Source organism: Aedes aegypti, chromosome 3 (assembly GCF_002204515.2).
Source record: "Aedes aegypti strain LVP_AGWG chromosome 3, AaegL5.0 Primary Assembly, whole genome shotgun sequence".
NCBI classification, from domain to species: Eukaryota; Metazoa; Arthropoda; class Insecta; order Diptera; family Culicidae; genus Aedes; species Aedes aegypti.
In genome coordinates this window covers 402,062,283-402,084,649 of record NC_035109.1, presented here as the reverse complement: position 1 = coordinate 402,084,649, position 22,367 = coordinate 402,062,283, and the positions used below count along the sequence as shown (strand labels likewise).

Genomic DNA, 22,367 nt, shown 5'->3' with positions numbered 1-22,367 from the left:
TTAAAAAATTCCGCAAGGATTTCCTTTAAAGATTCCAACTAAAATTCCCCTAAGAATTTTCTAAGGATTTCAACTAAGAATCCTCTAAATATTCCAACTAAGAATCCTCCAGGAATTCCTCGGAGGATTTCACCAGAGATTCCTCTGAGGATTTCACCAGAGATTCCTCTATGGATTGATTCTTAAATTCACCCAGGTGATTTTCCATGAGGAAAACCTTCAAGGATTTCAGCTGAAATTCTCATAGGGATTCAACTAGTAATTCTGTCAGAAACTCCACCAATATTTTTCCGGTGATTTTATCGGGAATTCAAAAAATCGTCTAGATGTTCTTCCAAAACATTCTGGAAAAATTCCCATACGGGTTCCGCCAAGATGAACTTCAAGGATCCCATAACGAAGAGCATTAAACAAAGCAATCGCTTCCATTTCTGGAAAAAAAAATCATGGAACAATTTATTGTGAAATCCTTGGAAGAAACACCAAAGAAATCACTGGATACAGGTTGCCCAGGTTGCCCTGGGGAAATTCCTAAATATATCTCTGGATGAATTTTTAAAGCAATCCCTGAAGGAGTTCCTACAGGAGGTAACTCCTGGTGGATTCCTTGGAAAAACTCTTTCAAGAAATACTGGAAGGAATTGATGGACAAATTACCTTACGAGTACGCGGAGAAATTTCTGGTAGATTCTTGAAGTAATTCCTTCAAAAATCCCAGGTCGAATACCTCGTAGAGTCTTTTCAGGGATATCTGAATCTAGAATCTTTGAAGGAAACACTGGATGAATTTATTAGAATTTAAAAATAATTTATTGAAGACTCCCTAAGTGAATCTCCTGAGAATAACCTGAGGAAGTTCCTCTGCATGTAATTCTTTAGGAATTTTTGAAGGGATGTCTAGCAAAAATCGTGTAGGAATCACTGAAGCAATCCCTGCAAGAATGTTTGGATTAATCGCTGAAGGATTTTTTGGAGGTATTCCTAGGAAAATCACTAGAAGAATCACTGGAAGATTTTTAATAAGAGCAATTCCTGGTGAAATTTTTGATAGAATTCCTGTATTAATTTCATGCACAGGATTCATTGAGCAATCTCTTTAAGGATTTTTAGACGAATTCAGGTGAAATCACAGGACTAGAATCCCTATAAAATCTGTTTAGAAATTCCTGAAATTTTGCTTGATTAATTCCTACATAAATCTCTGGAGGATTCTTTGGTGGAATTCTTTAAGGACAACGCTTCGGATGGATCACTGAAGAAATCTCTTTGGGAAGTTTTTGGAAAAATCCCAGGAGGACTCTGTAGAAAATTTACAAGAAAGAATCGCTGAAGAAATTCCATTTGGAGTTTCTGAAGCAACTCCAGGTGGAATTGGAGGAGGAATCGTAAGAGGAAGCCCTGAAAAAAGTCCGGGAGAAATCCTTGGGGGAATTTCTGGAGCTGAATTTCTTGAGAAGTATCTGAAAGAATTCGTGATGTGAATCCTTGGAACTAACATCTAGAAGAATTCCTGAAAGAATCTTTAAATAAATTGTTGTAGCATCCTCTGGAGGGATTCTTGGAGGCAGTCTTGGAGTAAGCTTTGAAAAATTACTGAATAAACTACTTGAGGATTATTTTGTATTGATCTTTGAAGAAATCTGTGGAGGAAATCCTGAATAATTAGTAGATGAACCTTTGAAGGAATATCTGGAAGAATGCCACCTGAATGTGTGGATAAATTTCTAGAGGAATTATTGATAAAATTGCCGATAGAAACCCAGGAAGAATATCTGGTGGAATCCCTAGTATAACCCATGGATTCCTGGACAAACATCAAAATAGAATAACTAGATGAAACCACTTATGATTTTTTGAAGAAATCATCAGAGCCATTCCTCCTCCTTTGCCCAAAAATCGTGGAAATATTCCCCCAAACCACGCCACCCGACGCAACACTGAAGACGGCTTTACAACTGAGATCGAAATTCGCGTATCTGTCAAAGGATACAAAATCTAAAGGAATTAAGGCCAAGTAGCCCGTCATACGTCTGACCGCCATGATGAAATGGCAGCTATAAATTTTAAAGTAATAAAACTCAGTCCTCATAGTTAATATTGGTTCGCAAAAGTGTTACTAGATGCGATTACATACCGAAAGTATGCGTATACTCTTTCAGCAATGTCTGTGCAACAATAACTGGCTTTCATTAATTCGAAACTATAGGATGAATACGAAACTATCATCAATGGACCAATGCACGAGTTTACTCATTGACGTTTGAGGTGCTGTGCTATTTACGTGACCATGGGAACGGGTGAATTCGGCACCGCTTATGCACCCCACAGACGCTCAGACGGTTTGACCAACATTGACTCCGCCCCCCAGGTTGATGCTCATGTTGGTGTTATGTTTAACCGTGTGTGATGCTGTTTGACGAACCAATTTGACAATTTGTGAAACCAATTTGACGGTTGACGAATCGGTCGTCCAAAATCAAACGAGTTTGATTTTACTCAAACCACCGGTGGGCGGAGCCAAATGTTCGACGAACCGATCGTACCGTCTGTAGGGATGTTACACGAACACCGACGTCATCATGTCTAATGGAAGCTTCGACGTCCCATGAACTGCCGATGCAAATGGGTGGAAAGTCAAAATGCTTGAATTTACGTAGCGTCGGTGCCATAGTGATCTATCAAATGCACGCTCTTGAGTTGTTTCTATATATTTCACTATCGTTTCCAACTATCTCAAACCGTTTTCTTTAGCAAATTCACCAAGGATTTTTTAATTATTCCTCAACCAATTTCTCCAGAAATATCTTCAGTGAATCCATCTGCAGTTTCACCTGTGATTCAATAAATTCATCCATGGATTGTACCTGGATTTGTACTACAGTGATTCCATCAGGGATTTTACCAGGAATTTCTCCAGGTAATCCTTTAGGAATTTTTCCAAACTGCTTCATGATTCCACCAGGTGTTCTTCCAGAAATTTAATCAACATTTTGTCCAGTGATTTAACAAGAAATTCTTGTAAGAATTCCTTTATAAATTCCTTCCGAAAATTCACCTGGAATTCCTCATGGAATTCTATCAGGAGTTTCTACAGGGATTCCATCAGTGATTCCTCTGAGAATCAGGAGTTCTTCTTCTTCTTGGTGTTACATCCTCACTGGGACAGAGCCTGCTTCTCAGCTTAGAGTGCAATGGGCATTTCCACAGTTATTAACTGAGAGCTTTCTTTGCCAAAGTTGCCATTTTCGAATTCATATATCGTGTGGCAGGTACGATGATACTCTATGCCCAGGGAAGTCAAGGAAATTTCCATTACGAAAATATCCTGGACCAACCGGAAATTTAAAACAGAAACCTTCAGCAAGGTTTTGCTTTGTAGCCGCAGACGCTGATCACATGGCTAACGAAGGCCTCTAGAATCAGGAGTTATTGTAGGGAATTAAACACGATTACATCCAGTCATTCCATCAGGAGAAACTCTAAAGATTCAATCATAAATTTCACGTAGGTTTCTTTCAGCAGTTCCTTCAGGGTTTTTATCAAGACTAGCTCTAGGGATTCCATCAGGAATTCCTCAGGATTTCCGTCTGGAATTCCTCCGGATATTCGATCAGGTGTTCCTTCAGGGATTGCACCTGGAACTCAACTAGGAATTTCATCTGAAGTTTCTCCTGGGATTCTATCAGGAGATATTTCAGAGATTCTACCTGGAATTCCTCCATGGACTCCGTCCATCATTGCTCTAGGGATTCTATCAGGAGTTCTTCTCGGGATTTTAACAGAAATTCCTCCAATGATTCCATCTAGAGTTCCTTCAAGAATATCTTTACAAATTCTTCCAAGGATTCATTCAGGAGTACCCCCAGGGATTTCATCAGGAGCTCCTAAAGTGATTCTATCGAGAGTACATTTAAGGCTTCTGGAGATTTCATCAGGAGTGGAAAGTCAAAATGCGTTTGATCCTCCAGGGATTCCATCAAGAGTTCCTTCTGAAATTTCTCCCGGAATTCTTTAAGAGATCAAATCAGATGTTCCTCGAGGAATCCCATCAATGTTTCTTCTAGAAATATCAGGAGTTCCTCTAGGAATTTTCAAGAGTTCTAACCGGAAATTTATCAGAAATTCTTCCAGGGATTTTATTAGGTGTCCCCTCAATGATTAGGAGTTCCTTGAAGAATATCTATAGATAGGAGTTTTTCCATGGATTCCATCAGGAGTTCCTATAGGGACACTATCTAGAATACCTTAGGACTTCCATTAGAGTTCTTCTGGGGATTGCATCAGGAGTTCCTCCAGAGTTCTATCAGAGATTCCACCTGAATTGCCTCCAAAGATTCAATCAAGATTTCCTCTAGAGATCATATCAGGAATTCCTTGAGGAATTTCATCAGGACTCCTTCTAGGGATATCATAAGGAATTTTTCTAGGGATTCTTTCAGGAGTTCCATCGGAGATTTCTCCAGGGATTACATCAGAAGTTCATTTATGGATTATTGCAGGAGTTTCTCTAGGCATTACATTAGGAGTCCTTCTAGGGATTGTATCAGGAGTTCCTCCAATGAACTACCTTCAAGAATATTATAAGATTTTGTAGGAATGCCTTTTGGAGATCCTTCAGTAAGTCTACCTAGTATTGCTACAGGAATTCTATCAAAAGTTTCTCTGGAGATTCTATCATAAATTACACCAGGGATTACGTTAGAAGTTCTTCCGAGGATTCCATCAAAAGTTTCTCTTTGGATTTTATCAAGAGTTTTTCAATAGATTCCATAAGAAGTTTTTTTTTATAGGGATTCCATCAGAAGTTCTTCCATGGATTCCTTTCGAAATACTTCTTAGATTCTATTACAAAATCCTCCTGGGACTCCATCACGAACAGCTTCTGGGATTCCATCAGAAGTTCTGTTAGAAATTCTATCAGGAATTTTTCTAAAGCTTCCTTCAGGAATACCTCTATGGTTACTCTAGTTTTCAACAGGCTATTTGCTACGGATTCCTCCCAGAATTTATGAATGGATTATATCATAATTTTCCTTCAGGGGTATTTTTGAGAGAATTTTTCAAGGGTTTCGTCCAGGAATTCTTCAAATGAGTCCTTCCGGAATTGATCAAGGGTTGCCTCAAGGAATAGATATCTCCTAGAATCGTCATGGGTTATCAGGAATTCCTCATGAGATTTTAACCGAAATTTCATATAAGGATTCTATCACCGGAATTACTCTAGAAATTCCTTCCAGAATATCTCATGAAAATTTCTCGTGTAACATCTCCAGGGATTCTTTGGGGTTTTCAGGATTTCATCCAGCAATTTTACCAAAAATGCCTCATAAAGATTTCCCAAGTATATTGGGAACCCCCAATGACTCTATGAGGAGTTCCTCCTAGGATTCAAAAAAGGATCTACTTCAGGGATTCCTCCGAGAATTCCTTCATTGATTCCACCAGGAATTCCTTCGAAAATTCCGCTAAGATTATCTCTAATGATTCCAACTAAAAATCCTCCAGGGATTTTTCTAAGGATACCATCAGATATTCATCCATGGATTGCATCTGGAATTTGCTCAGGTAATTTTCCATGATTTCCTTCAGGAAAATTTGGAAGGATTTCAGCTGAAATTCTCATGGGGATTTCACTAAGAATTCTTTCAGAAACTTCACCAATATGTTCCAGTGATTTTACCGGGAATTCGAAAAATCCTCTAGAGGTTCTTCCAAAACATTCTGGAAAAAATCCGCCAAAGGTTCCATCAAGATAATCTCTAATGATCCTATAAAAACTCCATCAGTAGCTTCTTCATAGACATTAATTTCTCTAATTATTTCACCATTTTTAAATGAATTTCGTCAGGAGTTCTTTCAAGGTAAACACTGGGAATGTCACCAGAGTTTAGCTATAATTTCCACCAAAAAAATCTGCCACTGTTTCGTCAGAAGTTCTACCAGAAAATACTTCAATGGTTTGCCTAGGATTTCCCTTCTTAGATTTTTTTAGGTTTATCAAAAATTCCTGCAGGGTATTAATCAAATAAATTCCACAACCTAACAAGTTGTTTTTTTTTTCTGAAAAACTACCAATATTTCCGCGAGATAATCGACCAGGAATTCGACGAAGGATTGAACTGTAAATTCATCCCTTTTCTACTTTAGGTATTCCATTAGGAAGGCAGCTACAAAATTCCAAAAGATTATTCTTCCAGGGATTCCACTGATATTTACTCAGAGGATTAATCAAAGCATTTGTCTAAATATCTTCAGGTTGAATCCCTTGAAGATTGTTTTTTTTTTTTTTTGAAAAATTCGTGAACAATTTACTGTGAAATCCTTGAAAGAATCATCAGAGAATTCCCTGGAGAAGTTCACTGACTAATCTCTCTAAGAATTTCTAGAAAAAAACCTTATAGAATCTTAATAGGAATTCTTGAAGTTTAGCTGGAGGAATTCCTGGAAATCTTTGAAGGATGATTTGGTAGAGTTCTTGTAAGAAGAATTGGAAGAATCACTGATTAAATCCCTTGGAAAGTTTTTGCATAAATCCCTTTAGAAAAAATAAAGAATCGCTGAAGAAATTCCTTTTGGAATTTCTGAAGCAACTGCTGGTAGAATTTAAGGAGATATCCTGAAAAAAGTTCTGGTGAAATCCTTGTGGGAATTTTTGGTGATATATTTATTGAGAAGTATCTGAAAGAATTCGTTATGTGATTCTCGAATAATGATAGAATCCTTGGATATAACTTTTAGTGGAATTCCTTAAGGAATCTTTAAAGAACTTATTATATCAATCTCTGAAAGAAAACTTGGAGCCAGCCTTAGACTAAACTCTGATAAATTACTGAAGAAATTACTTGAGCTTTTTGTTGATCTTTGAAGGAATCAGTGGAGAAAATCCTGAATAATTAGTAGACGAACCTTTGAAGGAATCTCTGGAAGAAAGCCATCTGCCTTAAGAATTTTCCCTGGAGGAATTTCTGGGTAAATCTGTGGATAAATTTCTAGACGAATTGTTGATAAAATTCCTGGTACAATCCCAGGAAAACATTCTGGTGAAGTACATAGTACAAAAGTTCTGCTCTTCCTCACTACGATTATTGCGGTAGAAGTATTCACCCCCACAGCCACAGAAATCGAAAATAATAACAATCAAATATTCACTTGCTGAGAGCATTCAAACATGAGAAGAATTATGGTGTTACTGCAACGAACTTTGACAATCGGTCAAACGGTTGCAGCAACATAAATCGGTTTGTCTAACTTGGGGGCGGAGTCAATGTTGGTCAAACCGTCTGAGAGTCTGTGGGCTGCATTAAACGTCAATTTAGTGAACTCGTGCATGGTCGCCTAAATAACACGGCACCGCTCAAACGTCAAACAGTGAACTCGTGTATAGGTACAAATTTCAATGACGGCCTACTTTCCCTTAAATGGTACAGTACTAAATTTGGATTTTCATTTATTTATAGGTATTTCACTTAACAATTCGAAGCGCTTTTTTTCTTTTCAAAGTTTGTTGTTCTGCCGATGCAGCTTAATTTATTTATGTAGCAATTTAGTTTATTTATGGAACATGATATGAATGGTGCATTTTTATTTTTCTTTAGCAAAAACCTTTTGCCGTTAGTAACCCCGCGCCTTTACTTCTATCTTCACCAACTCCATGCGCCTAAACCAGGAAAAAAATGAATAACTTCTAACAGAGCATACACGGGAAACATCCGTCTCGACAATCCTTCCTGAAGTCTAGCCTGCCAATAGGCTGTGAAAGGGAAAAATCATAATTTATCCACCACCAGTGTCACCACACCACCATCACCACCACCACCACTGTGGCAAGCACTGAGCCAGATTAGGATTTTCCCAACTGTCAAATAACCATGCTCATATTAATTTTATTTTCAAACAAGGTACAAACATAGGTACACAATTTGCAGCGAACACGGTGACAATATGTCATCGCTATTTTAAAGCTGAGTCTCTTTCATGGGATGGTTCAAAAATTACATTACGATTCTTTTTCCCTCCCTTTTTCTCCATGTAACATTTTCTAGTATCTTGAAAAGTGCACAAACCTCTATCCTTTTTTCATAACCACTCCCTCCTCTGATCTAATCAACGAACGTGAATATTGAATGACCCCCCTGTGGATTGGCATTGGTGTGTGTAATGCTTATTCGAAAAAGCTGAAAAGCTTTTCGAACGAAAGCATAAAACGTGCATAAACTGTTCGAATTCGTGGCACGCATTCGGAATCCGCAGTGAGGATGCGAACCGATCAGAATAAGGGGACAAGAGAAAAATTATGGCAAAACTCTGTGTTATAAGTGTCATACAACTGCTACCGTCAACGAATGGAAGTCGGTACAGTAGGGAAGGTCCAAATATCAAACTAATTAATGCATAGGCATGATCTTCAATGGAAATTAGGTGACAATTGAAACTTGATTTTCATAAAAAAAAAAACATTATTAGTTACAAACCGTAAAACGATCTTCTACGGTAACTGTTGCGGTAGCCATTTCTGTTATAGCACTATGCTCGGAACAATTCAAAGATGGCGCCACCAGTACTAATTTAAGCAATTTACTGAAAAGTACATTTGGGTCAACATTTGTAAATGATAAGAAGAAATGATTCCAATTATTCCATTTTGATATTTTGCCAATCGGTTTAAGAAAAACAATAATTATTATTGACAGTATAAATCCTCTTCAATTGGTATTTTATTATTCTTTTATGAATCTGAAATGTAGATAAGACTGACTAGAATATAATAATTTCTTACATTTACAACATACTCAACAAAGATTTATTTATTATGTTCTTAATTTTCCTTAGTTTTCTCAATATCGAACACAGGAGCCATGAAGGGCGCAATGGGCTTCGGTTGAGTTTGCTTGGTTCGGTACGACCGCAGTATGGTAAATGGCCGAATCGAGCAAAAGTACACAATCTCGGCCAGACTCAGCAGGCTGACTCCCATAAACAATCCCAGCAGGCCACCACAGTTGGCAAGGAAATCCGTCACACCGTACAGCTCACTACGCTTGGAGGTGATAAACTGCGCTTCCTTGAAGTAGATCGTCAATCGGGCCAGTTGCACTCTAAAAAGATAAAACACAGTTATTACATATCTTGTAATATTCACTTAATTTTCACAAAATACCCAGGAAACTCCTCCAGTGGACTCTTGTAGGCATGAAACAGATCCTTCCAGTTGAAATCCGCCTGGGAAATCTCGGCATCGTACTGCACCGAAACGCACGCCGGCAAACAGTCGCACTTGGCCCGGAAGTCGTAACTTTTATCCACCGTGTACTTGACTTCATGGCTCAGCAGCTCGTCCTCGGCTTCATTGTAGCACTCGATCTGGCTAGCTCCGCAAATTTCCGTCCCCTCATCACGGGGCATCGAAAATTTCACACACCCACAGGTTGCCAGCGTGAAATTGGTGATGCATTCCAGTTCGCAGTTCTGCTGCGTGTAGACCTTAAAGTACTTAAGCCGGCGTTCGTAGTTGAAGTAGCACTGGCGGCTAAGTGCAATAAACGAAACGAATCGAAACGCAAGAAGATGATGATGATGCGGAACGGAGCGAAAAGAGCAACATGGGAAAAACAACGCATGGATACGTATATGAGTCAGACAGGGGATGGTGATCAATTGAGTCATTTGGGCTTGGCTTACCGGTGAGGAGCATAATGGCGCAAACCTTCGGAAGTGGTTATCATCTCCGGTTTAACCGATATGATTACCTCTTGATGGAGTGGCACTCGGAAGTACTGCTTCGATACCTGTCGGTTGGAGTGAAAAATGCATTAGTTTTAATTGTTTGAGAATAGAAATTCTTGTAGTTCCAAGATTATTTAAAATATAACAAATCGTGTTTAATCATAGCCCCATTTAAAAACAACTATTTTTGATTCAATTCCATCCTAATGAAGGCTTTATTTGACTCTGCCTAATTATGTTCGATTCTTTTCGAGTATTTTCAATTCCATTTTTTCCGATCCTATTGAAATTCTAATCTATCAAAATCCATTTCACTCGATTCGATTATATTCCATTCTATTCGATTCCATTCGATTCGATTCTTTTCGATTAATTTTCGATTCGATTAATTTCGATTGTATTGGATTCTATTAGATTTTATTAGATTCTATTCAATTTTATTCTAATGTATTCGTTTCTTTTCTATTCTTTTCGGTTCTTTTCGATTATATTCGATTATATTCGATTATATTCGATTATATCCTATTCTATTCGATTCTACTCTATTCTATTCCATTCTATTGGATTCTATTCCACTCTATTCATATAATTGGATTCTATTCGATTTTATTTGACTCTGTTGGATTCTATTCGACTATATTCGATTTTTTTTGTTTAATTCGACTCTATTCGGTTATATTCGATTATATTCCATTCTATTTGATTCTATTCGAAACTGTTCAATTCTACTTGATTTTTTTCCGGTTCTTTTCGCTTCTGTTCAATTCTATTCAATTCTTTTGGATTATATTCGATTCTAATCGATTCTCTCCGATTTCATTGGATTGTTGGATTATATTCGATTACATTCGATTCTATTCAATTCTTTTCCGTTCTACTCGATTATATTCGATTCTTTTTGATTCACTTCGATTCTATTCGAATTTATTCAAATCTATTCGATTCTATTTGATTCTGTTCAGTTCTGTTCGATTATATCCAATTCTATTCGATTTCTTTCAATTCTATTCTATTATTTTCGATTTTATTCGACTCTATTAGATTTTATTCGATTCTTTTCAATTCTATACGATTTTATTTGAATCTGTTAGATTCTATTCGATTCCATTCGATTCTAGTCGACTCTATTTGATTCAATTCGATTCCATTCTAATCTATTCGTTTTTCCGATTCTATTCGATACTTTTCGAAACTTTTTGATTCTATTCGATTCCATTCAATTCTATTCGATTCTATTTGATTCTATTTGATTCTATTCGATTCTATTCGATTGAATTCGATTCTATTTGAATCTATTGAATTCTATTAGATGTTATTCGATTCGATTCTATTCGTTTCCATTCGATTTTATTCGATTCTATTCGCTTCTATGCAATTCAATTCGAATCTTTTAGATTCTATTCGATTTTATTCTATTCGATTCTTTTCAATTCAAAAAATTCAATTATATTCGGTTCTACTCTATTCATTTCGACACTTATCGATTCTATTCAATTGTATTCTATTCTATACTTATCAATTCTAATTAATTCTGTTCGAATATATTCGACTCTATACGATTTTATTCGATTCTATTCAATTCCATTCGATCCTTCTCAATTCTATTTTATTCTACTGATACAATTCGATTCTATTCGTTTCTGTTCGATGCTATTCTATTCTATTTGATTTTTTTTAAATTGTATACGATTTTATTCGATTCTTTTCGATACTTTCCGATTTTATTCGATTACAATCGAATAAATCCCATTCCATTCGATTCTTTTCAATCATATGCGTTTCAATTCAATTGTACTCGATCCTTTTCAATTCAATTTGATTCTATTAGACTCTTTTTGATTTTATTCTGTTCTAGTTAGCTCCATTCAAGATTTTAAGAAATTTATTCAAATTTTTCTTACTATACTCAATTCTATACGATTATTTTTTATTCTATTCGATTCTTTTCGATTAAATTGTATTCTTTTAGATTCTAGTCGATTCTATTCAACACTATTCGATTCTCTTCCAGTTTGTTTTAAATCATTCGATTCTGTTTGATCTTGATCGATACTTTTCATTTGTTTATTTTTTTTTTTTCATTCTTTTCGATTATATTTGATTCATTCTGAATCCTTTCATTTATTTTTTGGATTTTTTTCGATTCTGTTCAATTGTTTTTGGTATTGTTAAATATTATTTGATTCTGTTCCATTCCATCAAATTCAATTTGACTGTTTTCGACCTAATTCATTTTATTAGATTCTTTTCAATTCCAATCAGTTCTATCCGATAATTTTCGATTCTACTGTATTTCCATCGATAATTTCATTTTTACGACTATTCCAATCATTTTTGTTCCATTCGATTTCAATTCACATAAAATATATTTAATTCCATTTGAGTTAAACTCGATTTAGATCGATTCTCTTAGATTATATAGTATCGTATCATCTTTTCGATTCGTTGTTATTTGATTCTATTTGAGTCAATTGAAATCGAATCAATTTTCTTCAATTTTTCTCTGATTCTGTTTGATTTTGTTTGGGTTTTGAGCGAATCTATTCGGATCCATTAAAACCTCTTCGATTTGATCTCATTTAATTTTAAGCAAACTAGATTGAATTAAATTCTCTGTGTTGCAATAAGAATCCTTTGGACCATTTACTTCCATTCAAGTTATTTTGTCTGTCTGTTTTGCTATTTTTTCTTCAATTTGTTCACATATTTTCATTTCTTTCATTCTGTGATATTTTGCTTGTTTTGATTCTGAGTTCATTAAGTTTTATTGCATTTTATTCAATATTACTTTGTTTTGTGTGATATTGTTAGTTGTCATTATTTCATTACTCGTTTTTTGTTTGATTTCATAAAAATTTTGAATTGAAGTACACAATTACACATCCAGTTAAATAAATGTAAAAGGTTTCTTCCCTTTTGTTTCGAATAATATGTGTTTGATTTTTTCTATGTCATTAATTTTATTTTATTTGGTTCCATCCAATTCTTTTCAAGTAGTTTCGAACTGATTTGAACAATTCTATTTTGTTTGAAATCTTATTCAATATTTTTTTATATGATTTTGATTGCTCTATTTTGTTTCGACTAAATTAGAGTTCATTCGACACTATTTTATGCTATAAAGTTCAATACATTCAATTCATATAATAACATTTTATTTCATTTGACCCAAAAATATTGAGCTGAATTTTATTTTATTCTATTCAATTCATTTTCACGTTCGTTTATTTAAAAAACATTTTACAACCAGTCGTTTGTACAATTCACTATGGGCCAGGGACGCAATCTGACGGGACAAAATTAATAACTCGGTAACGAAGCATTTCCGGCTTTTCGTGTCTTTAGCAAAGTTTTTTGTAACAACGAGGACCATCTACTGACATAAACGGATAGTTCGTTAATCGTCCGCATAGGTGGTACCACAATCTAACTTTTTACTGTGACGTTCTAGGGATTTTGCATGTTCGGCAAAGTTGTTCATTTTGAAAAAATAAACAACTCTATCGAAGACGTCAAAATTCCACAGCCTACTGTTTACGAGTTATTGCCAAATTAGTGTAAAAACGATTTTTTTCACCGAATTTGATATTTTTCGTGAAAACCATGTCATATAATATTTTTTGCTCAGGGGGGTCCCGTAGCCTCGAGGTTACGCTTTCGCTTCGCTAAGCGGAAGGTCATGGGTTCGATTCCCAATCCCCCCAAAAAAAAAACTCCGTCCAGCCACCAGAAGACGCCGCACGAAGGACCGTGCATTGGGGAACACAATCATCCTTCGTCAGTTGCGGGATGGTGACTGAGACACACTGACCCTCTTTGTAGGCTGTTGCCTCACACGACACGGAAACATGGCAAAATGAACCAATGGACTTCGATATGGATATGGATAGGACGAACGACAGCACTCTCCTCTACCTGCTCGGTATGAGAGGAATAGCAATATGAACTATAAATAGATTGATACTCGGCATAGTAGTGGCCAAGAGCACGGAGTGCCTATTAAATAAAAGTAAAGAAAAAAAAATATATTTTTTGCTCGTAAATATATAACAATTACAAACTCTGGTGAAAAAATGTAATAATACAAAGCTTAAAGATTAAAAAATGGTGAAAAAACAAAAAAAAACAGAGCAATTTTTGAACCTTAATATTTTCAAAAGCGCAAAAAATCGCAAGCTCAAATTTTCAGGCACCATAGAACAATACTAGATAAAAGGGGTGTAAAAGTTTCAGAGAGGTATATTTTGGTATTTTTGAGATAATTTCATTTTTGGCAATATTTATTACTCCAATACAGATAAATTTCCGGAAGTCGATCTGAAGGGAAGATCGACTTTTAGAAATAATGAGTAGACTATTTAAATAAGCCATCATAGTATCCATGAAATTCAGTATTATAGCAATTCCTTGAGATGGTGTCGAGTAATGTAGATGAAAGTATAGATTGAACCTGGAAAAATATATATTTTTCTTTAATGATTCAAATGATATTTGTTCAAATTTGTTCATGTTCGTAATTGCTGTCACCATGGCTCAATTAATTTGGTAAATGTGTTACTTTTAATACGGGAACCAAATTATGAAGCATATTCCGGTCGATATCTCTAAATTCAAAAAATTCAAAGCGCAAGATCTCTTGTTATGAGCTTGTAGATTTGTTTTTCAAGTGGGAAGAGCGTTGATCCTTGGATGTTTTGAAACAGAGGATTCAGATCAAAGCTATGCATTTGGAGATTCCTTTGACTTCAACTGTAAGGATATTTAAGCTTCAATATATGTTTAAATTCTGGTGATTTACTTAAAAAGCTTCCAAACGACGAATTCCACATGAAATCTAAAGCCAGCTTGTACTGTAGGTATATATAATAATTTCCTGAAAAAAAATAAAAAAATGTTGGATCTCAGCAGGTCACAGGGCATCTCCTTCCCTTATCTTACCGGTTCCTAATTCCTATTCTTCATTCGCGTCCTTATTCCTTCGCCGCGTTCCTCAGCCACGTGTCTGGGTATCTCCTCCTTTTTTCTGTGGTAAACTCGCTCAGCTACTACACTCAACGGACTTCAGCATAACATCCCTTCACTAAGTGACTGCGTTCTACTAAAAAACGTCCGTCTCATTTGCGTTTCATTGCAACAATGTATTGTATGGCAAAAAAAAACATTACGTAACCCATAACTGAATTGTTCTTAGAGGCTTTGTTCTATATCTTAAGTTAAAACAATCGATATTTTTACAACTGTGTTGTTTACTCTTACGTTATTCACACATCACTCTCAAACAGACTTAAATGTTTTGTAGTACCCAACACATGGATAGGCAAATAGATGATGCCTAGGTCAACAAGATCGTTCTAGTGTGCTTTTATTCTCAGCACAGTGAATATTCGATTTTCTGGAATTGTACAATAAAATAAAGTGTTTTCGCTTATTTTGAATTACACTTAAATATTTGCCTCGAAAATGTTAATCACGTAATGAAAAGAAAACCATAGAAAAATGAAAAAAAAACTCAAAAACACCAAGATACTGTCTACTATTTTCTAGGATATGACATTTAATACATATTTTTTCTATGAAATAATGCAAGGTTTTTAAAAAGGTACAAAATTATTCTACATCACAATGTAGCAGTTTTTTTTTTTTTTTTAAAGGTTAAAATAATAACGAACATTCTTGCGGTTCAGTGGTAACGACATCTACTCAATTATGTGTTATATACATTGTCTATACAGGCCTCTATTTTGCATACTTCCAGATCGCATAGAAAAAATATAATAAATTTCATATCCTAGAAAATAATAGATAATAATGCTCTGACCTTTCGTAAGTGGATGGCGATGAAAACACCTGCCCGAACTTGCCCGATTGCAAGAATGGCCTATACGCAATATCCCTGTGTTTTGTACACATTCTTTTTAAAAAAAATTAAATATTTTTGCCATCAATTTTTTACCAGACCTGCTTTATGCTAATGAATGACATAATCATAGACCATATATGGTATTTTAATTAAAAAATACAACCAAAACTCAATATAACGGTTTTAAGCATTATTTTTTTTTAATTGTCTATATTTTAAAAATAGTAGGCCTTGGAAATTTGACGCCTTAAGCAATAATGTTCAGCATAGAACAATGAACAACTTTGCTGAAGAAACCATACACCTAAAATGCCATTTGACTGAAATGGGGTATGAGCCATTAATGCGAATAACACAAAAATATGACTTTATCTCAAAACATCGGCCTCATTGCAAGGATCATTTTCGTTAAAAACACCAAACACATATCTCTTCATTCCAAAGAACTACCAGTTGTTTCCGCGTTTTTTCGATTCTGCCCCATTGTGCGTCATAGTAAAAAGTTAGATTATGGAGCCACCTACGCGGACAATTAACGAATCATCGGTTTATGTCAGTAGGTGGTACTTGTTGTAACAAAAAAAATTGCTGAAGACACCAAATGCCAGAAATGCTTCGTTACCGAGGTATCAATTTTGGCCCGCCAGATTGCGTACCTGACCCATAGTGCAATGGTTTGAATCGAAAATTTATCAAAAAATATTTTTTTTTTTTCTATGGATCATTAAATAACCAAAACGGCCGCTATGGAAAGCATAGATAGCGCCACCGTAGCCTTGTGTGTTTGACGGAACAGCATTGCTGTCACAATGTTAAATCCCACATACAGTGGCGCCTTTGTTTTGATGCGGTGAGCACTTGCAAAAACTACCTTCAATGATCCATTCTCGTCAATTTAAGACGTATGGTGTCTTCAGAGAACTAATTGAATTTCACATCTTCTTAGAAAAAAGTTGAATAGGGTGATCTGATCTATCATTAAATTATAAATCAAACTTTTTTGTTTGAGTGAATTTGTGGTTTTGCTCTTCGAAAAACCTTTAGGAAATGTTGTTTTGAATAAATTTGTTAAAGACACTTTTGATCTAACTCTTTATTTGAGCTGAGCAAATTGATTCTGATCGTTTTAACTTAGGGTGGACTCGAAAAATCAGATTTTATGTTCTATCATTTTTGGTTTTAGTTTTACGTAAATGTGGTCTTAAGAAAAGTTGTAAAAAAGTAATGATACATGTTTTTGCTGAATAAAGCAAGTTTGTAATTCTTTGAAAAATAATAAAGTAAAACTATAAAGTCTTTAGATGCACATCACTCATGAAGTTGGTTCAATCAAATTTTTCTTGAGCGGCTTTCAAAAGGCCATGCATTAGGTAAATTTGGCTGCAAAAAACTGTGAGAACGTTATTTTTGTAAATCGAGACCCACCCGAAACCGAACTGTTCATTGGATACTGCTGTGTGCGTTTTAAATGCAAATATCAAATGCGGGAACACCAAACGCGGTAAGATTTTTCATAAAGAAGGCGAAGTCAAAAATTGCTTTTCTTTGCTAGGTTGACGGTGAAATGGAGCACGGTTGCTAAGTGTCCTTTGATTAGTTTGTGTTACCGCATTTGGAACGCATTTGAGCAAGATTTGCAAGTCAAATGTAAACAGCAATATTATTTTGATGTAAACTTCAATTTCGTTCAAAATAACTTTTGAAAAGTATAATTATTAATAAAAGCATGCAGATCGGACGAAAGCTATCGGCAGGATTCTGTCTGGTTTTAAAATTACTGCAATTTTGGTGTTTTCAATTTAAAAAATATGTCCCAACTGAAAACATTTGCTAAATCTTTAACACTATAAGTTACTTTCTGAATGTTTCTCTATAAGGAAGTAAAATTTCCATCATCACTAGAAGCTTTCATAGTTTTGGTTTGTTCTCATAACTGTTCAAATTTCTCCAAATCAGTTCTTCAAGAGTTGACGACAACCTTTTTTTGATTGAAAACTATTTCGAAATCCTGGGCAACTTGATTTTTGATTGAAACAACTTTAAAACTTTTTCAAAATTTCAGATTATTTCCAAAACAAGACCAGATCTGAATCGCAACAAGCTGTGCTCGCAGGCGACTGTGTTTTGAATGTTCAATCACGTGTTCTTCTTTTCCGCGTTATATTCAATTCGGCTGATGAAAAACCGAATCGGTTGATGGTACTATACCACTTGTCGATGTTCCATGGAAACATGTTTTTAGAAGTGATAAAAGTGTTTTTCTTCGCGAAGACTTAGTTCAAAGCTAGCTTGTGTCATTCTTCTTGATACATTTTTACGTGATTCCGCTAGTGGTTTGGCTGGTACTATGCCACCCGGTTGTGTTTTTGTTCAGTAATACTTTGAAACTCTTGCTACCGAATCAAAGCTTTGAGTAGTGAAATTAGACGCAATAAAATCGGTAGTTATAAAGCCACATAGTGCAAAGAATGTGCTCGCATGAGCCTTCTTACAAAAAAAATTAAAAATTGTCTATAATTGTCATTCATAAATAATATGTTCGCTAGATTTTTTTTGAATTACCTTCAAACCCCGAGTCTGCAAAGTGGGCCAGGCCGTTTCAATATTTGAATCAAATCATTGATGTGCTACAAATATTGATGCTGACGGAAAAATATTGTGAGAAAATGTTGGTATTTCCAGGATTCTTTTCAATACAGGGTGTCCCAGAAAGTATGGACACGACTTGGATAACGAGAATCACGATACTTCTTCACACAAAAAATATTTTTATATTTTTGTAGTTTTCCTTAACTTTTTACACTAAACTTTTTAATTTAAGGAATTCAATTGTTATCTAGCCTGCACAGAACCTACTTTTGTGTTTTGTTAAAACTTTATTAGTAATGGATGCATTTATCAAACTCCTTCGATGATTTGAGTTCAAGTACATAGTATCTAAAATGTTCCATAAGAATTTTTCTTTAAAATCTTAATTGGCTTTGCTAGAAAACATTTGCCAATATGGTAATATTCTGAAAAATCACTTGTTTTGTTCTCCATGTAAGATAACTTCACGATATTATAGCTTTTCAGGTATTTTCAACATAAATAAAAAATATTGATTCCAAATTTACTTATGTCAAATATCTGTCAAATATCTATCCAAAAAGACAACAAAAAATTTAGATTTCACTTCTTTTAGTGAATTAACAAGGACTTGACCCTGGTAAAAATCAACCACGGCTGTAATAAGATTTTTAGTTTCTATTCAAATTTCATATACTTAAGGTTATAATTTCGCGTAAAATAAGTGATGGTCTGATCATTTATCGTATCGGCAATGATAAATACATTTTTAAGATTTTTGTTGTACTTACTTTTTGAACTAGCACAAATTTTATACAACAAAGTCACTCATATATAACGCGATTTGCGCAAAACTGATAGGAGGAGCTCCAGAAATGTGTCACCGTCAACAAACAGGTAGCAAAAAATACTCGAAATTCAAAATCTGCTCTTAATAAGTGCAAGAATAAAATGTGTGAATATCAGATTTTTTTCTGCACTAGTCTTGAAATGGCAGTATGGTAAAGTCGTGCCCATACTTTCTGGGACACCCTATATTGGCTGTGCAAGCACTTGCACTAATTATTGAAGAAACACTAGCAGAGCTTATGTTATAAAAATCTAAACATAAAATTTCCATTGCAACAAATGCAAAGACCTCTCAAAATTGTGGTAAACTAATATTAGGGATATAGAATAAATCAAACATTCAACTAATTTCAATCGGTTTGCCTACATACCTGAGGATACTCGCCAGATGTATGCAGCGATACTTTGAAACCTTGCACAGGACCCTAAACAAGTAGAACGTATCACATTATGTATTCATGTCACAAGTATACCTTCAATTATCCAACTTACTCGACACAGATAATCCAAATCGTATTTGTACAGTCTCAGCAGAATATTCAACCCAGCACGTGCTCCAGCTCCAAGCACCCTTACTGGATAAGTATCAATGTCAGCATCCTCCCGATAGCCAGTTTCCAGCGACCATTGCGTCGACGATATATTCTTCGTAACGTAAGGATAATCCACGTGCAACACTTCTTGCCTCAGTAAATCTTCTGCACTAAGTGAGTTAAACGTATAGCAAATGCCTTCCTCGGTCAACGTTTCCGAAAACATATAATCACACGAAGAGGCTTCATTTCGCCATTTGCAGAACATTAACATCTCATCTTTAGAAACGGAAATGTTCTTCAACCAGTTTACGCACTCACTATCCACCGTTTGATTCAGCATAAAATTTCGCGTAATATGGGCGTCACAAACCTGAGCCAACGCTCGGAATCTGTCGTAGCTGTAAACGAGATTTGCGTCAAAACATATTCTAGCTTTCACTTTTTCAAATGCAAAAATCACCTTTCCTCATCCAGCAGCTCTTTGTCAGTCTCATTCTGCACTTGATGAAACAGTGTGGTAAAGTTCAAATATTCCGTCTTAGCCTTCGTTTCGGGACAAATCGTTACCGCTGGAAATGGAATCTGCCACACCGGAGTACTCTTCTCGTTGAAACTCACAATCACCGGCGTTTGATCCCATTTGCGGTAGATATTCTGAATCAACTGGCTGCATCCGTATACCGATATGAGAAACGTCACCACCCACCAAACCCTGAAATATGTAATTGAAGCAGGTGCAACTTTGAGAATACAGCACATTCATTTCCATTAAACACTTGTTACTTCTCATAGATGGTGCGCCTTTTACATCCGAAGTATTTAATTCCATGAATGGTACTATTCGAGCAATACTCCAGGAACAAACTTTTCAATCCACGACAGAAGCGACGGTTATCGATGGCATTGATGGCTTTCAACTCGAAATTACTAACGGAACGCGAGTCAGCTGCACTATTGTGCATCATTGTCCTAAAATTTGAATAAGACTTTCTAACTAAAAGTCCTAACACTTACTCTACGGAAAACTACATTCAAACTGACCAGAACCACCATTGGCGCGACATTTTTATGCTACTCCCTCATTTGAATATGAATTACTCGATAACACACAACTGAGGCGCCTGCACAGCAAGCGACGCGTCTGGGGAGCTGACCCACCCTATTATGCTACTGATACTGGTGAATTGGGCAACAGCGAGAACAAAAAAGGTGTAAGCATTCGTCCAGTTTCCACGCCAATCGAAGCGTTTCACACGTGGTTAATTACTAATTTGCAGGACACGGTGATGAGGTAATTGTCCTTTGAGGATTTGTGCAAATGATATGATGGATCGAGTTTTCTACTGTCAAGCTCTGAGTTTTGTGGTTTCTCCTTCAATAGATAGAGTTAAATCATTTTGGTTGCCTGAACCCAACATGCACTCTTGCACAAATTATACGTACTTGAGCCTTGATAATAGTAAGTCAAGTATATACCATACTAGGGCAGATCGAAATTAGAGGTTTCGAAAATTATACCTTCCATATCTTCCTATATTTTCAATATTTTCGGTAATGATTTGAAGATAGCAGAGTTTGGTGTAGGTTTATATGGAAATCACTATGAACAAATTTTAAAAAATCTTCACAACAATGTAAATAGGTACTTAGATTAGAGCGGTTCAAAAAATCATTTTTGCTGCACACCGCTCATTCGATTCTAGATCAAATTCTGAGTGTCCTCCAAAAATTTGAGCTCATTCGGATGAAAACTGAGACTGCACAAGCCCTTCAAGATTTGTATAGGAATAACTATAGGAGAAGCAAGCAATTCAAATTTCTTTGAATAATTTAAGTTTTTTCGCCGGAAATCGCTTTTTTCCATAAAATTTAAATTTATAAAGCATCTTGCCTTGATTACGAGTTGAATAGTGCATCTATGTTTTAACATATGCAAACATGTTTTTGTTTCAAAATTGTTGCAAAGTCCTACTCAAAGGTTTAACAAATGAGAAAAACCACTTTTAGCTTTAAAGGTAATATTGAACTGTCAAAAATTTGAAAAAAATGGATTTTTTCGTTAAAAAATCGTGTTTTTGTGCAGTTGTTGCTGAATTACTTGGTCAAGGCATTTTTTTAGTGAAATGTGATTTATGAACAGTTTGAAAACATTTGAATTAGCTTTGAAAGCATGTTAAAAGATTAAGAATCGGTTGAGTAATCGTGAAGTTATGATCGAACAAAGTTGAAATTTTCAGTAAAATGAGGAAAAAAAAGTTTTAAAATCGGTTGAAAAATAACAAAATTATGTGTACTTCACTGAAAGTCATTTTTTATAACCTGAAATTTCACCTTGAGGCAAAATGCTTGCGCCACCTCTAAATGTTAATATTTTTGGCTCAGATTTTGAGATTTCTCTTTTAATGTGATTTGGATTCAGTAGAGCACACGAATTTTTGGTTTTGAGAACTTTTGAAAAATAAGCCGCACCCTATTGCTCGTGTGCATTTGAGAATTAGAGCTACGTTCATACCATTAGATACATTCATCAGCAACAACTTTGCCGAAGACTGTTTCCAAATCGGACGTCTCAGTAATAAGTTTTCTCCATAATATTATATAAAGTTTAAATTGGGGGCGTTATAAGTATCCGTGTTGTGGGAATCTCTCAGCTTATAGGGTAACGTTTACATTAGGATGTGATCGATTATCTTGACCAACTTTGTTTGGCAATGTTCCAAAGCATTGTTGGACCTGTGATTACATTCAAAACGTTTTAAACTTAGGTACCACTTCGCTTCATCAATCACTATTGCAAAATAAAAAATGAAATAATTAACAACACATAACTA

At 35.4% G+C, this 22,367-nt stretch overlaps 1 protein-coding gene across 1 annotated transcript; it reads right to left on the bottom strand.

Moving 5' to 3' along the window:
* Nucleotides 1-8,679: 8,679 nt before the first annotated feature.
* On the bottom strand, nt 8,680-20,567 carry LOC5564136 (pickpocket protein 28). Its single transcript, XM_021855422.1, has 7 exons — nt 20,320-20,567; nt 19,997-20,248; nt 19,493-19,934; nt 19,372-19,425; nt 9,679-9,785; nt 9,158-9,526; nt 8,680-9,095 (listed from the first exon to the last, which is right to left on the bottom strand). The coding sequence occupies exons 1-7, from the start codon at nt 20,499-20,501 to the stop codon at nt 8,816-8,818; spliced, it is 1,686 nt and encodes a 561-aa protein (XP_021711114.1). The 5' UTR covers nt 20,502-20,567; the 3' UTR covers nt 8,680-8,815.
* Between the last annotated feature and the right edge of the window lie 1,800 nt (nt 20,568-22,367).

What these genes read in the sequence shown, in the direction of transcription:
- LOC5564136 (XM_021855422.1), bottom strand. Translation starts at nt 20,501, where the DNA reads ATGATGCACAATAGTGCAGCTGACTCGCGTTCCGTTAGTAATTTCGAG. An exon ending in CATCTGGCGAGTATCCTCAG is followed by an intron (nt 9,786 to 19,371) that starts GTATGTAGGCAA and finishes TCCAACCGACAG; the next exon opens with GTATCGAAGCAGTACTTCCG. An exon ending in CGCCATTATGCTCCTCACCG is followed by an intron (nt 9,527 to 9,678) that starts GTAAGCCAAGCC and finishes TATTGCACTTAG; the next exon opens with CCGCCAGTGCTACTTCAACT.